The sequence below is a fragment of the Spermophilus citellus genome (assembly GCF_964194105.1).
Source record: "Spermophilus citellus genome assembly, chromosome: 10".
Lineage (NCBI taxonomy): Eukaryota > Metazoa > Chordata > Mammalia > Rodentia > Sciuridae > Spermophilus > Spermophilus citellus.
In genome coordinates, this window is record NC_138197.1 from 137,337,244 (window position 1) to 137,353,450 (window position 16,207).

Here is a 16,207-nt window from a genome sequence, read left to right on the forward strand (position 1 = left end):
GGCCGGCTCTCCCCCGTGCGCCCCCGGTGCGCCCCCCGCCTCCGGGCCCAGCGGCTACTCGCGCAGGACGAGTTTGCGTGGGGTTTGCGCCGGGCAGCACCCTGCCTGCCCTGCCGCTGTCCCAGGACTACTGGCTCCCGTAGAGTCTCCTGGGCCAGGGCACCTTCTCCCGAACGCCCAGGTCCACTGGTGGTAAGCCTCTGGCTTAGGACTAAGGGGGTACCCCGTGCATGCCAGAGGTCCCCAAGCGTTCTGAGATGAGCAGGCAGCAGCAGCCCCATCCCCAAAAGGGAACAGGCCGGTTCCATCCTGCCGTTTTGGGTGAGGGCTGCCTGACCCTGACCCTGTACCGGGACCCACAGCAGCCCAACCTCCTAGGGAGAGAGGGCACTTGGGAAAGTCTCAAAACTCACTCAGGGCCCTTCATCTGCCTCTTTTCTAGGACAGTAAGAGGGACAGAAACTCTTCCTGAGGGTCCCATTTTGGGGATGGAGCTGGCCCCAATTCCAGCCTCTTGAGCGCCCCATGCCCTGGTCCCGATGCTCCTGGGATTCTCTAGATTTAAAAGGTGGAGATCTAATTCGGACCCTCCAGTTGCAGATAGGATTTGGGGCCTAAACCTACTCTGGCTCCACTCTGTGACAACCTTTCTCTGAGGACTTCTCAACCTTGCAGATGATTTACTTCCTCTTCTCTCTTCCTCAGGCATCCCCTCCTCCAGTGCTCCCCCACCCTGGCACCTGCCCCAATACTCGGCCTCCCCCAGCTAGATAAAACCATTGCAGATCTGATTGGGAACCTGTCAATCATTAGTTCTTTCAGTCTGTCTGTCTTCCCTCAGTCCCAAGCAGCCAGGCCCTGACCCTGTCCAGCACACTCCTTCTCTAACTGGGTCCTGAACAACAGCAGCTGTCACAACAGCCAAACACCCCCCACCAGAGTACTCCAAAATTACGAGGGTCTAATAGGGCTGCAAACTTTTTATTAAAAAAAAAAGATAAAAGATAAGCACTATCACATTTTAATCCCAAAGATGTAGGAAGGCCACTATCCCAGATTAAAGGAGTCTTGAAATAGAATACAGGAAGCTGGAGGGTAAAAAGCCACCCTTCCTGTCTGCCCCTGGAGCAGCTCTGCAGCATGACTTCCCTCAGCCCTCCCTGACCCCCACAGGCCTGCTCAGAGCCCTCTCCAATTTGGGGGGCTGGAACCCCTACCTCTCTATAGACCTTCCTCTACCTCCAGGCTATACCTTTGGCCTGGCTTGGAGGCAGGGCAGGTCCAGGACACTGCTTGGGACAGAGGCCAAGCCATTTAGAGCTCAGCCATCCTGGGAGAGCAGGAGGCAGCAACAGGATGGAGCTGGCAGAAGGACCCAGCTGAAGCCACGGTTTTAGGTTGTATGTGTGGGATACTGGGGATGAAACCAGGCCATCATGCTGCTAGGAAAGTGCTCTACCACTGAATTACATTCTGAGCTCATTTTTTAAAAAATTTTATTTTGAGACAGGGTCTAAGTTGCTGGGGCTGGCCTTCAACTTGTGATCCTCCTGCCTCAGCCTCCTGAGTAGCTGGAATGAAAGGCATGTGCCACTGCACCTGGCTTTGCAGTGGGCCCTACAACAGAGCCTCTATCGTCTGCTCAGCCCGGTCTTGTGGAGGTCAGCATTGCAGCTGGCCACATAGGAAGGCACCAGCACCTCGGAAAAACCCTAGAGACCAGGCTCTCAGTAGGGAGCTGGCATACCCAAGCCAGATAGTTGGGGGTACTGCCTGGGGCTGCACTAGGAGTTGGTGTCGCCCTTCTTCACTCTGGGGTCTTCACCTCCACACACCCAAACTCTTGTTGCCAACATTCATCTCCTCTGACCCTGCACTGGAGTGACCTAGCTCATCTGGCCATCACTCATCACCCATCATCACCCCTCCTGTGTTTCAGTTTTCTCATCTGTAAAATGGGCACAGCAGCTGTGGTCGGGGGTGGATGTCTGTGCAAATACTGCGGGCATTCACGAACACTGGACCAGCACCTTGGCCTGTGGGGACTTGGCTAAGCCCAGCATGGAAAGCTAGGCAGCACTCAACCTACCCTGGCTTCATAGGGGGATGTGAGCCGGGATTCCTTACAGTTGAGTTGCCCGGGGCTTCAGAAGAGAAGCAAAATCCCCTCCCCCAGCCCTACACCTACCTGCCTGTTCCACCAGTGCCCCTTTCAGGCCTCCCAGGGCCAGAGCCCAGTCTCTGTGGACAGGGCCTCCCAGCAGCTGCCCTTTGAGGCATCTACAGAGTCTAGTTTCAGTGTCTTCAGATAAGGACTGAAGTTCTGAGTGGCCAGGAGACCTACCCATAGGCTCCCAGTAGGTGATTCTCAACTGAGACTTGGCGGCAGTTCTGGGTCCACACCTCAGTGCATGTCCTCCCATGGTCCCTGATGGTGCTGCTACCCTGTGCTGAGTGGTGAGACACTGTTCCTCACTGGACCCAGGTCTGGTGGTGGTGAATGAAGGGAACACCAACACCCAAAGGTGGCACCTCAGAAATGGTACCCTCTCTCCTGCCACAGAGATCAGCTGTACCCCAAGGCTGTGGGAGCTGGTCAGGATGCTCCATGGCAGGGGTGGACACAAGGGGACAGCCAGGCAGGCCACTGGCAGGTGCCTGTATGGAGAGCATGGAACTGGTACTCACTGGGACAGGTTTTGTTTCTTGCCTTTAGGTGTTGGGGATAGAACCCAGGGCCTCACTCGTGCCAGGCAGGTGCTCTTACTGAACCACTGCCCAGCCCCCCGGGGGGTGCTTCAAGAGAGGGAGCCAGGGCCATGCCAAGAGAGCCTTTCCCAGCAGCCCTGCGGGGCCCTCACACTTCCCTCGATTCCCCCACCCCAATAAACCACAGCCCCAGGCAGGCAGGGGACAGGTCCTCACATGGCAAAGTAACCTCTGCCCTCAAGGGCCTGACTGTGGACCAGGTGCCCTTCTTGTCCCCAGACAAGGCAGGGGTGAGCAGATGGTGAGGGGAGAGGCCTACCCCCTTCCTAGGCAGGGCAGCCTGCTGAGGCCAAAGGACACCTCAAACACGGAGTGTGGGCAGATGGACGCCAGGAGGGGTGGGCAGTGGGTGCGCCCAAAGCTCAGTCCCCTCCCACTTCCCTCTGGCTGCAGCCCATGGAGGGCAGGTGGGGCCCAGGAAGGGGGCAAGGTTTTGCCAGCACATAATCCCCCAACAGTCAGGGACCAGGCTGTGGTTCCAAATGTCACTGTTTACTGCTGGGACAAAGGTGGTGAAAGTAGAGGGGCCACAGCCTGGGAAGGGGGCAAAGGCTGGGAGCTCAGGCTTGGCTGAAGGTCACCCCAGGGTGGAGGGGCTTGGCAGACTGGTTCCAGGGACTGCACACCTTGCCCCACCCTAGGGAGGGCACAGGACAGCCTGCAGATCCTTGGGCAGGGAGCCGATGACCGTCTCAATGTACAGTTGTGCCCGCTGCAATGTCACCTCCTTCACTGGCAGCTGGTGGCTTTGTGCCCGCACCTGCAAGGGCAATGGTTGTCAGGTGCAGATGTAACCCTCCTGCTGGACAGGTGGTGGCTGGGCAGGACAGGGTGATGTCTCACCAGCTTCTCCCGAAGTTTCAGGACCAGGTCTACCACTTCTACCTCCGACTTGTCCTGCATCCAGGTCTCGATGTTCTGACAGGGGCATTTTGGGTTCTCTGTCACAGAGGCCCCCTCCCTTTCCGGGATTGGGCCCACCCTCTCACCCCTGGTCCTCCCTCACCGCCTCACAAATCGCCTCCAAGTGCAGTGCTTCCAATCTCTGGGCCATCTCTTTGTGCCGCTGCCGGTACCAGCCGTCAAAATGGGGTGACTTAAAAAATCGCCTGTGGGTGGCAAGTAGCAGCAGCTGTGGGGTTGTTCCAGGGTGCCAAGGGTGGCCATGGGCAGCCTGTGTCCACCATCTACCAACCTGTAGAGGCCCAGCCAGTCGCCCTTGAGAATGCAGGTGAGCTGGGGTCCTGCATGCTCCAAGCTCTGCAGGAAGTCCTCCTGATGGAAGGGGCGGATCTGGGGAGGGGTCTGAGACGGGGGCCAGGTGAGCTCCGTGCTTGGGGAGCACAGCCCCACAGGTCCTGCCTGTTGGGGGCTGGGAACCTCCTCACAGGACTTGTCAGATCCCTGGATGGCCCTTCCCAGGCAGAAGCCCCTCCAGGGCTTGTCAGACCCCTTTCTTGTGGCCTCCCCATTTCTCTGCCCTGTGAGGGACCCCTGGTGACTTGTGCACTACCTCCCTCCCCACCTCTGCTCCATGTAGACGTCTACCCCACCCTTCACTTCTCTGAGATGGGGACAAAATCCACCATTCCCAGAACCCTCTGGACCCCACCTTCCAGGGTGTGATGCTCTTCTGCAGTGGCATGAGGCTGGCCATGTAATGCTCCTGTGGGTGGGAGGGGAGTGAGCCTGGGGTCATAGCCCTCTGCCGCCCTCCCCTCCTGCCCAGGCCTCACCAGGGGGATGATGAAGCTCTGTGTGAGCTCCAGGAGGTGCCGCCTCAGCAGGGCACTCTGCATGTCCCAGGGCCGCTTCTTCTGCACACCCTGCAGGAAGGAGTCCGGGGCTGAGCCCCAAAGCAGCCTGAGCCCACGTGGCCCTCCACAGCACACCAGGAGCCTGCATCCAGTGCCTCCCAGCAACCCGCACCTTGAGCAGCCGTTTGAGCAGCGCCTTGTCCCGGTGCAGGTGGGCTGTGTAGGAGGTGTAGAGGCCTGGTAGGAGGAGAGAGCTGGGCTGTCCTTCTGTCCTTCAGGGACCTCCCCCCCACACTCCTGCAGCCCCTGCACACCCCACCCCAGCCCATCCCAGACACTACCCGGTCACAGAGGAGAATATTCTCCCACCTCACCCCGTGAAGCCTCTGAGTGAAAGGGGAGGAGGGAGACCCGCCAAGGGCAAAACAGGACCCTCAGCAGCAGAGGGACCCCAGCCGGGCACAGACCTGGCTTAGTGTCAACAGTCTTCAGTCTGGAGGGCTTCTTCAGCTTGACCTGCTTAGGAAGGTCCCCTGCGAGACATGTGCAGTGGCCAGGCCTCAGTGCCCAGAGCTCTGGCTATTCACAGGCCTAGAGGTCATCGGGTTCAGACCCCTGCAAGTCCCAACCTGGGTGAGGCTTCTGAGTTCCCTACCTGGACCTCCCCAGGACCCCTCACCTGACATCTTGGGCTCCCCGATTCGAAGTACATGGGGCCAGTGCTGGAGTGTTTTGATAAAGAAAGGGTTTGTGACTCCCAGGACCACGTTTGGTCTAGAGAGAGAGAGGGAGAGAGGGAGAGAGAAGAGGCAGAGAAAGGTCCAGGGACGGTGGCCAGGGCAGGTGGGGAGGACGCGCACTTACGGGGCCTGGGTGCGTGTGGTGAGCTCCTTGAACTCACTGTCATGGATGGTGAAGTAGGGGCGGAAGTCACAGCAGAACTTGAGGGGCTGCAGGCAGCTACAGGACAGGGACAGCAGGAATCAAGTGAGGGGGACAGCCTGGCCCAGCCGGGATGGTCCAGTGCATGAGGTTCATACCTGGTCAGGGCCAGCACCATCTCTGAGGACACATCAGGTGAAGGCGCCAGGACCACCAGGGGCTCCCCGAGAAGCATGAGCTCCCACAGCATCTGCACATGGGTCAGCACGGGCTGAAAGCACCTGGTGCCAGGCAGCAACAGGTGGGGAGGTCAGGCAGAGGGCCGAGGTTCCCTGACCCCTGCTCCCCTGCCATTTCCCCTGCGGGCTGGGTAGCTCTCTGTTGCACACCATGGGCTGAGCTCAAGCTCTGGTGAACATAGGGCCCTACCCCAGTGGCAAGATGGTGGGTAGGGACATGTGAAGAGATAAGAGTGTGTCTTGGGCTAGCATGGCCACCCCCTGTTCTAACATACCAAACTAAGTCTGGCTCTGGGAATGGGGAACTCAACCTAGTCTCTGTCTGAGGGGCCAGCAATCCTGTAGCAGCCCTGAAACCCAAGTAGGGGCTACCTACCCAGATTCTGCAGCCCTGATTCCTGCTGGGCCAACTATGGGGCAGGACAGTCTCAAGACCCAGATCTAGACTTGCTTAGAGAGGCAGAGGGGGGTTTCCTCAGGCAGCAAATGTCTCCCAAAAGCCTCTCTGGGCACCTGCCTTCTAGAACCTTCCTGTCTCCATGCCCACTTCCTATGGGCACAGGTTTCCTCTTCTGCACAAGTCTTCTCTTGCAGAACTGTCCAAAGGGTCACTCAAGATGGGCAGTCCTCACCTTAGGCAGCAGCACGTAGCATCCCACAGGGCTCACCTGAACAGGTCTAATTCATGGACACTGGAAAGGACCACTGGGGCTGGCAGCAGGTTCTAAGAAGTGGAGGGGAGGGTGGTCAAGGCTGAGATCGAAGCTTACACTGGAGGAGAGCCCTCAGCCCCCGCCCTGTGACTGTGGCCTCTGTGGGGATAAGAGCAGGAAAAGCATCTGCTCCACCCTTTGCCTGGGGTTGGCCACCCACAAGGTGGGCTGGGAGGTTACAATATCACCTGGCCTGGGAGCAGGGTTCAACAAAGCCCAGGTCCCCCAGCCCCAGCCCCCACCTCTTGGTCACACGGCTTTGGAGGCTTGGACTCCAGCTTGTCCACCCGGGATGGGATGTGCACCTAGGGAGGAAGGGAGAGGCTGCCTGAGTGAGCAAGCGAATCCATGTGCCTCTGGCGCTCACTCTTCAACTGATCCTCACCTGGATGACGACTCCCATGACAGGTAGGTTCAGGGTCTGCCCAGGCACGGGGGCTGGCCATTGGTCAATCTCATTACAAACTGTGGACATAGGTGACCAATGTCAGGAGCTCTCCCCAAGGAGAAGCTGTGTGCTAAGGCCCACCAGGGGCTGCAGTTGGGATGAGGAGACTGTGTTGATGTGCCTGATGGTCACTCACCTGCTTCCAGGCAGGGTGCCAATTTGTCAAAATATTCAGGGGCAATTAGGCTCAGCAGCGACTGGAACAGCCGGACAAAAGGCAGGCGGGACACCAGTACCAAAGACTGTAGTGACATAGGGTATCAGATGATACCCCTCTCCAGACACCACCCCAGCTACTTAAGGCCCTATGGGACCCTAAAGCCAGGCTTACCCCGAGTTGGCCCAGGGTAGCACATCCCAATTCATAGGACAGCTGCCCTGGAATGGCCAGATTCAGACCCCAGGATTATTAGGGAAAACCCAATGCCTCCCAAATAGGTTGGAGAAACCCCCAGACGACAGCTGGGTGGGGCAGGAGTCCAGCCCTTCAGAGGGAAATGAGAAGTGACCAAGAGTTGAGGAATGACCTCCCCAGGGGCCAAGCAGCTTTTGCCTCAGTGCCTGAATTCAGAACTGAAGCTGTCTTAACCCTGAGAGTGCAATGGGCCAGTGGACCATGAGGAACAGGGATGTCCTGGGCCTGGAGACAGATGGCAAGGAAGGGGCTACAGAGGAATGGAGCCTCCTGGAGGACTGGGACTCCTATTCCACGCCATACATAGCCTTTCCTGCTGCTTGCCAGTCTCCCCTCTCCATGGCACCACCCCAGAGAGGCCGGCAGCTCACCTTCTGGAAGTAGCCCCTCCTCACAGAGCTGTCCTTCACCTGCCTGAAGTACACGTAGCCAAGGTAGTGTGCTGGCTCCCTCTGGAAGGAGCACGGTGTGAGCCAGGCCCCACCCAGGCCAGTCTAGGCCAGGGACAAGGATGGCAAGAAACAGGGCAGGGAGGCAGGGAGGTGAGGATTCAGGGGCTCCTGCAGGGGCTGTCCCTGCACTCTGGGGCCGGCTACCAAAGTGGAAGCCTTCCAGGGCCAGGGCTGAGGTTCCTTGGGTCCAAAGTAGACAACACCACTCCAGGGAACACATCAGCTGACATGAAAGCTCAGGGGCCTGCACACCTCTGCTCACTGAGTCAGGCACTGTTCAACCCCAGCCCTGCCCCCCAGTATGCAAAGAAGGTGCTCCAGGGACTCCCGTGAGTCCCCAGAAGAGCTGGCCCATCCCGAGTGGAGGCTGGGACCTGGGCTTGCAGAATAAGCAGAGCTTGTAGCAGTTAATGACCCGACAGAAGGGCCTGCTTGGGTCAGCTAGGGTCCCCTGGAAAGGAAGGAAGGAGCAGACTAGAGGCAGCCCCCTGCTCACCTGCAGTGCCACGGGGGCTCCACCATTGTAGGGTCTGTCGTCTGCATGCCAGGGGCTCCTCTGCCCTCCACACTGGCGCATCCGGAAGCTGAACTGAGTGTCCCCAAGGCAGCCTGCGAAGGGGCGGCCCCACCCACGCAGGTCAGGGTTGGAGCCTCTCCTACTATCTCATAGGGGTGGGGACCAGGGACCAGAGCCCGGCCTGGTGTGAGCCAGGCCCCACCTAGGCCAGCTGTCCTCTGTTGGCCCCAATGCCCTGGAGGGGAAGCTCAGCTCGAGGGACCTGTTTCCCAGTGGACCCCTGTCCTGACACCTGCACACCCTCACCTAAAGGTCTTGTGACAAACTTAGTACAGAGAAGAACCTTCAGTTTCCTGGTGGGAGGCTGGTTCAGCCAGCCTGCAACACACCAGGCACCAGACAAGGGCCTCAGGTGGAGACCAGAGTGCTGGTGCCTCTGCCCAGACACATCTTTCTATGAGAATGTGAAGAAGCTGGCTCCTGGCTCAGCATGGGCTCTGGATGTCTCCACTGGGTGGGGATCAGGGGGTGTGACCCATCACTGCAGCACCCCATGTTCTACTGGCAGCCTTGATGCCTCTGGCCTGGGCCCCATCCGCCCCCTTCTTGCCCATCTCTTCCCCTTTCCAGAGCTAGGGTCCAACCCAGGAAGGGTGGGGCCACCTACCTGAGTGGGAGTCAGGAAATGACAGGTAGCAGATGCTGCTTTTCTGAAACACAGAGTCTGGTGAGTGAGAGCTGGCTCATTCCTGGGGGATGTCCACTCCCAAGACGGCCAGGACCTACCTCCTTGTCTGTGAGCTGGAAGTCACTGGGGTACACCAGCTGCAGGGGAAGACAGAGCACTGTGTGGCACCGCTGACAGCAGCTGAAGTGGTGTGGCCAGCTCTTCTGGACCTCTTCTGCCTTCCAGCGTCCCTCTCCCTCTCAGTGCACTGTCTTCTCTGACCTAGACCCTCCCAGTTCCTTGCTGTTCCTCATCCCTTCCCTGACCTCCAGGTTCAGCACACTCCCCTTTCCGCTCAGGCTTCTCACTGTCTACTTCCTGGGCCTCTTAGCACAAGGCCAGAACAACGGATTGACTTTCTTACTCCTTTGCCCATGGCCACCTGGCCCCGCCTCACCACCTCCTGTGCAGACTGTGGTGGGCCGCTCTGCCTCTTCCAGCCTGGACAGCTTCCATAGCATCAAGAGGGCAGCTTTGGAGCTCACTTCCCTCGAGCTACCTTGCTAGGCTTCCACTCCCTCACCACTGCCCCAAGCCAGTGTCGCAGGCTCACCGCCTGCCACCTCCTCTTGGGTTGCTCAGAAGTCACCTGATGCAGCAGGAACCCACTCCGTGATGGCAGCTTCCTGCTAGGCATTCTCTACCCATCCAACTGTCTTCACTGGCTCTCCCCAACCTGGGCCTGTGCCCCACCTATATGTGATCATCTGGACAAGCCTTATCCTCAGAGAATGGATGGGCTCAATAAGCTCTGAATGTTCTAGAGACAGGTGTGCCCTGGAGGCAGCAGGCGGTGCAGGTATAGTCAGGAGTCAGGTCCAGCAGCGGAGGCAATGGCAAGGGTCAGGGTGAGGGTCAGGGTCAGCTGCTGTCAGTGGTGCCACACAGGGCTCTGTCTTCCCCTGTGGTAAGTTTAAGCATCCCGTAGGATTCTTAAAAGGTAGGGGCCCTAACTGGGTTCAGTAGTACATCCCTGTAATGCCAGCTCCTCAGGAGGCTGAGACAGGAGGATCAGAGGCCAGGCTGGGCATCTTAGTGAGACTTTGTCTTAAAAAAATAAAAAGGGAGGGCTGGGTTGTGGCTCAGAGGTAGAGCACTCGCCTAATAAGTGCGGGGCCCTGGGTTCAATTCTCAGCACCACAATAAAAATAAATAAATAAATAAAAGTATTTAAAAAAAATAAAATAAAAAGGGGGCTGGGGTTGTAGCTCAGTGGTAGAGCTCTTGCCTAGCATGTGTGAAGTAGTGGGTCTGATTCTCAGCACCCATATAAATAAATAAAATAAACGTCCACCAACACCTAAACCATATATATATATATATATATATATATATATATATATATATATATATTTTTTTTTTTTTTTTTTTAAAGGTTGGAAATGTAGTTCAGTGGTAGAGTGGCCCTGGGTTTCATCCTTAGTACCAAGGGGAGTGGGTAAAAAAAAAAAAAAAGGAGACCTTGTGGTATCTCCTGGGCTGGCTCTCCCAGAAAGCAGCTGTTCCTAGAGCCTGCTGGGTCTTTGTCCATGGGCTCCCTTTTCACTGATGACCCCATGTCTATCCCCGTGAGTCATTCAGGCTGGACAGGGTTGCTCTCTGCTGGGGTGTGCAGGGGTATGCTGAACTCAGAAAGGTGAGTTGCTGTGCCCGCACTGAGGGTTTGGTGTGGGTTTGCTGCTAGATCCATTTTGTGTCTTTAGCTGCATGCTAATTCTCTTGAAGGCAGGCACTCTGTCCCTGATGCTTCTGCCTTCCTTATCTGTCAGGGAACAGACCCTCCCCAACTATGATGTTTGTGGAATGTGTGAAAACAAATCAGTGAAGCCAAGATAGGTAGGTATGATGGTTAGTGTCAAGTGTCAATTAGATTGCATTAAGGAAAACAGAAAAGTGGTAAAGCATACTTTTGTGTGGTGTCTCCAGAGGAGTAGACTAATTGGGGAAGGTCTGCTTTCAATGTAGGAAGGCACATCAGTCAGGTGGAGGCTCAGACCAAAAAAGTAGAAGAAAGGCAATTTCCTGACTCTCCTGGAGCTAGAGCTCTTTTTCTCCTGGCTTTGGACCAGGACTCTAAGTTCTGCAGCCTCTAGACTCCAGTTAGCCCCACTCCAGCCTTTGGCCTGGGCCTCAGAGGTACACCACCAGCTTTCCTGTTTCTGAGGCCTTCAGACTTGTACCGAGCCATGCTACCAGTTTCCTAGGGTCTCCAGATTGTAGACAGTCTACTGTGGGACTGCTCAGCCTCCATAATCACAGGAGTAAATTCCCCTAATTAATCCCCCTCATCCATCTATCCACCACATTGGTTCTGTCTCTCTGAAGCACTCTAACAATACTTACAAACCTTAGTCTTGGAGGGCAGCATGGTCAAGGAGGTGCCAGTCAGGCTTGCTCCAAGAGGAAGGGAGCCAGCAGTGGGAAGAGGAGGCAAGGGGGCTAGACCTACAGGATGCTCCATGATACCTCCATGAGAGTCAGGATCCACAAGACTACACAGGCTGAATCTGTATCTGCACTGAGGGGGACTGAGGACAGGTGGGTACCTGGAGGCCCCAAAGGGCCCTTTCCTTAAGGTCAGGGTCTGTACCTGGTCTGACGGTCACAGGAGTCTTGCAGAATCTGAGGAGGCCACCTTGGCCTCTGAACTCTGTGTTCATATCCAGGGCCCTTCTAGAACAACTGACCAGGAAACTCCTGTTCATGGCTTACCTGGAGCTAAGTGCTCAGGTAGGATCATGCCAAAGTGAGGAGGCAAATGGAACAAATCCTTAGAGAAAGGAGTAGCTGCAGGCCAAGTTCCGCCTGCCCAGGGACTACTTCAGCGTCTTGTTCTTTTCATCTGAGCTAGTCTGCACAGGTCACCACTCCTGGTCACTGAGAACTTTGCTTGGAGAGGTAACTCTAGGCAGTGGTTTTCAAGCATGATATGCAACACCTAGAGGTCCACAAGGCCAAAGCCATTGCCGTAAGTCAGTACCATCTTTACTCTCATCTTCTCACACAGTTCCCAGAGGCCATGAGGTATGCTGTCCCCTGGGAGACTCACTGCAGGACCTGACATGAGAATCTAGCTATCCTCTATTTGGTCAGACACTAAAAAGGTTTGTGAAAATGTCAAAGGAAGCTGGGCACGGTGGCATATGCCTGTAATCCCAGTGGCTTGGGAGGCTGAGGCAGGAGGATCTCAAGTTCAAGAGTAGCCTCAGCAACTCAGTGAGACACTGTCTCTAAATAAAATATAAAAAGGGCTGGGGATATGGCTTAGTGGTTAAGGGCCCCTGGGTCCAATCCCCAGTACCAAAAAGAAGTCAAATGATACCTTTCTTTTTCACTCAATTATTTTTGTTTTGGAAAACATGGTTGTTGCCATAATCATATATTATTACATCAATACGTAGGATGTGGGCTGGGGATGTGGCTCAGTGGTAGCCTGGCATGCATGAAGCAGTGGGTTCAAATCCCCAAGCACCTCCCCCCCAAAAAAAAACAACACACACACACAGGATGTTTTGGGATTTGTGTGTTTTGTTGTTGTTGTATTGTACTAGGGACTGAACTCAGGGCCTTGCACAGCTTTACACCCAGTTCTTATTTTTAAGAAAATCTTGCTAAATTGCCTGGGCTGGCCTCAAACTTGTAATCCTCCTGTCTCAGCCTCCAGAGTAGCTTAGAGGCATGTGACACTGTGCCTGGTAATGTTTGTTTTTCTTAAGTTAAAACTATTTTAAAAATTTCTCAGCTTTAGTTTCTAGCATAATAAGCATTGATAGATGCTAACAAAAGACTCTCTGGGGTCCTCAATAATTTTTAAGACTAAAAAGGGGTCCTGAGACTATGCAACAGGGACTGCTGCCCAAGCAGGTGTGGCCAACACAGTGGAAGGGCTCTTTGGGCACTCTGGTTACAAGGCACCCCAGAAGTCTCTCCAGTGATCTGGGATACTGAGGTGTGTTTTCAAGGGCTGCGGTGGCAGAACCCGGACCTTTCTTCATCTGACCTGAACTTTCTGGTCACCCCCATGACTCTATTCACTCTTCTCTCAAGCTAACTCTAACCCTTGCGTACAGGTTCCAGTGTACCCATCTGCATGGGAATCCCACCTACAGGCGCTGAGGGAGGAGTCCTATGAGCACTACAGGTTCAGAACTACTTGCTCTCTGTCTCTAGCAGAGGGTGAACTCCTTTAGGGCAAGAGCCTGTCTTCTTGTTTATTTCCACATCGCTGAGCTCTGGCACTGCAGGGCCTGCTCAGTGGCTGAGGCACGGGTCTTCATCAGGTCTGATGGTCATAGGATCTTGAAGCACCTGAGGAGACCATTTCATGCAGCTGTTCCGTACTTGATTTACTTAATGACTGAATCAATGGATAGCCCTTGCCTTTGCTGCTTATGTTAGCTTTCTGAGAAAGGGGTTACCTGAAACAGGTTCCCTCCTCTGACTGCCTTTCTCAGATCCTCCCAGACTACGCTGAGCCTATTTCCGTTTCCTGGAGGTGACCAGTGTCCTCCTGCATCAAGCACAGTGCTGGAGTTTCACAACACTCAGCCAGGCTGAGTTGGGAGTACAAGATCTGTGCTCCCTGGCAGTCAGTGAGATTCATTCTTCCAGATTTCCAGGGGAGGGATGACAGGCAAGAGGCAAACCTCATCAGGGAGTCATGTGGCCCATGTACTCACTGCCAGAGTTCTGCAGGTTCAACTACCGCCAGGACCCAGGTGATGGCCATGGAACATTTCAGAGGTGGGCTTAAGTCTTCCACACCAATCCCTCAAATGTGCCACAGTAAATGCTTGGGAGCCCAAGGACACGTGGCCTCGGGACTTGCTCAGAATTAGCTTTCTGAGTGGCTGCATCTTGGGAAACTAGATGTGAGAATGCTTTAAGAAAAGTCCTCACTTGGGAATGGGCAACAGAAGGTGGGCTCTGCAGCCCAGAGTAAATCATCTCACCTCTCTGTACTCTGGCTCTTTCCTCAAGCGGTGCCATTAGGGGAGGGAGGAAGGGGAGATGTGAGACTGTATCCACTCTCGGTTTGCAAAGTCAAGTTCTACCTCCCACTTACCTTCCTTTTCTTGGGGAGCCTTCTAGAGCCCCGAGGAAGGGAGGAGGTTAACAGGCTGGGTGGGGGGAGGAGGATGCTATATTCTTTGGAAGGAGTAGGAGAAGAAGTCAGCCTAAAAATGTGCGCAAAGGGGTTCCTAAGAGGGCACCGGGCCTAGCCAGGTGAGACCTGCCTGCGGGGGCGGGGCTCGGACCCAGAGGATGGAGGGGCGTGGCGTGGGGCTAAGGGGCGTGGCCCGAGGGAGAGGGCGGGGCGAAATGGGAGAGAGGTGCGGGGAGTGGGGGAAGGACAGGGAGGGAGGAAGGAGCGGGGCTGGGGAGAGGCGCGGCGAGAGGGCGAGGCGGAGTTCGGGGGAGGAAGGGGCGGAGCGGGAGGGAGGGGACGCGGCGGGATGGGGGGAGGGGAAGGGAGGGGCTGGGACGGGGCCGGGACGAGGGACCGAACGGGGCGAGGACGGGGAGGGAGGAGTGGTGCCCGCCCGCGTCCGCTCACCTCCAGCGCCTGGCCCAGCTCCAAGTCGAAGGTGACCACGCACACGCACTCCAGCCAGGCGGAGAAACGCGCCCAGGGCGCCGCCGGGGTCCTCGTTGCGCGGTTCGCGGACGAGGGCCCGGCCGTACCGAGCACGCCACCAGCCCGCCGAGGCCCGGCACCCGCCCGCGCCTCCATGGTGGCGGGTCTCCCAGCCAGCCGCGCGTTGCGGAGGAACGCGGGCGCTGGCCCAGCCCGCTTCGGAGCAGTCGAGCGGCCTTCGCAGACCAGAGCGGCCGGTGGCGGCCGTGTGCGCCCCCTGGCGCTTGAGGCTCGCCCCAGCAAGGAGGGCCCGCGCAGGCCGGAGCGTCTGGAGCCTGCGCCCCGGCGTCCTGACCCTGCACGCCTCTGCGGCCGCCACGCTCAGCCTCCGCTAGCTGGTTCGCGGGGACGCGGGACTCGGCAGCGCAGGCCGGACTGCAACGGCTCTTTCACGCAGCGGGCACCGTGGGAACGTCAGATGGCGTTCAGTCTCCGGAACACATGCCAATGGAAAAGAAATTAATGGCCCACTCTTATTTTTGCCTTTTTCCGTCCTCTGGCTTTTACTTGCTTTGACCTACAAGTGACGCACATACAGTTCGTAACCACATGGCCTCAACTAGGGAAATGTGGGCATATGGCCATTGGTGAGTCGGAAAATTGTCCCTTATTATTACCCTATTCATTTAACTCAGGATGCCATTATTTTGTAAATAAGAAAACTGCTAGCAACTACATGGTTATGGTTAACGAACCACACTCATTTGCCCACCTGCCGTATGCCAATCGCTCAAAGGACAGGTTTTGCAAGTTTTTTCAGAATATCGCCAAAAGTGGAGGTAGGAGATCAAGCCTCGGATCCTGCCTCGTCCAGGATAGAGTTTGGGGTGGGGGTGGCTCACGGACTGAAACGGTGGAGAAGAGGTTGGAGATTAGGAAATAATCAGTAATTTCTATGTGATCAAACTTGGTCTTACCATCGACCACATGTCAGAGGTGTTATTTGTACCTCTAAAATTGGTGTTTTGTTTCCCTTGTTGGCAGTATCGGAGATTAAACCCAGGGGCCTTGCACGTGCTAGGCATTGAACCACTAAGTGGCATCCCCAGCCCTTTTTATTTTGAGACAAGTGCTCAGTAAGTTGCCTAGGTTGGCCTGGAATTTGGGATGATCCTGCCTCAGCCTTCTGAGTAGCTGGGATTACAAACACGAGCCACCAGATAACCACCTTTAAGTTGGTGATTTTTGTAGTTGCTTAAAAGCAAGTAACTTGAGAAGGTAAAGGAACTAAGAAGGTGAAGAGGCTTAGGGTGTAGCTCAGTGGAAGATGGCTCCCCTAGCATTTGTGTACACCCTGTGTTCATCCCCAGCACGGGAAAAAGAGAAAAAAAGAAGAAAATCAAGTGGGTTAAGTCTAGAGAGTTATCAGGTTTCCCCTTGGCATTATGATGAGCTATCAAATGTTTTCACATGTTCTTACAGAAAAGATGACCGTGAATGTTCAATGACTGTCAATTTACTGCACAAAATCTACATCTGTAATTAATGTTATATCCTTACTATTCTGTACATTTATCCATGCCTCTATCCATCTTGTTTTCAGACGACTTTCAATCAAGACAATTGCAACATTCATACATGCACCCCTAATGTTTAGTGGAGTTTCTTCCACATAGTAGAAGCTTAATCTTTGATAAAGGGATAATTAGA

The 16,207-nt window shown here is 55.5% G+C and overlaps 1 protein-coding gene and 1 long non-coding RNA gene across 7 annotated transcripts; one reads left to right on the forward strand and one right to left on the reverse strand.

Annotated features, from left to right (window-relative positions):
- Positions 1-1,492: 1,492 nt before the first annotated feature.
- Positions 1,493-14,842, reverse strand: DENND6B (DENN domain containing 6B). Of its 6 annotated transcripts, XM_081309577.1 has the most exons (21): positions 14,477-14,612; positions 11,632-11,857; positions 8,979-9,017; positions 8,860-8,902; positions 8,172-8,284; positions 7,595-7,675; positions 6,945-7,050; positions 6,746-6,825; positions 6,603-6,665; positions 6,316-6,371; positions 5,567-5,689; positions 5,391-5,486; positions 5,206-5,300; positions 4,994-5,059; positions 4,699-4,763; positions 4,506-4,595; positions 4,382-4,435; positions 3,965-4,074; positions 3,776-3,878; positions 3,613-3,687; positions 1,493-3,529 (listed from the first exon to the last, which is right to left on the reverse strand). In XM_081309577.1, the coding sequence occupies exons 5-21, from the start codon at positions 8,250-8,252 to the stop codon at positions 3,407-3,409; spliced, it is 1,467 nt and encodes a 488-aa protein (XP_081165703.1). In that variant the 5' UTR covers positions 8,253-8,284; positions 8,860-8,902; positions 8,979-9,017; positions 11,632-11,857; positions 14,477-14,612; the 3' UTR covers positions 1,493-3,406. The 6 variants fall into 6 exon arrangements, 5 of the variants coding, with proteins under 5 accessions (XP_081165703.1, XP_081165700.1, XP_081165701.1 ...); XM_081309574.1 differs by lacking the exon at positions 11,632-11,857 and having other exon boundaries at positions 14,477-14,842; XR_014024032.1 differs by lacking the exon at positions 11,632-11,857 and having other exon boundaries at positions 3,479-3,529; positions 3,784-3,878; positions 14,477-14,842.
- Positions 14,843-14,938: 96 nt separating this feature from the next.
- LOC308658074 lies at positions 14,939-16,207 on the forward strand. Its single transcript, XR_014024135.1, has 2 exons — positions 14,939-15,144; positions 16,101-16,207. It is a non-coding gene; the product is annotated as an uncharacterized lncRNA (long non-coding RNA).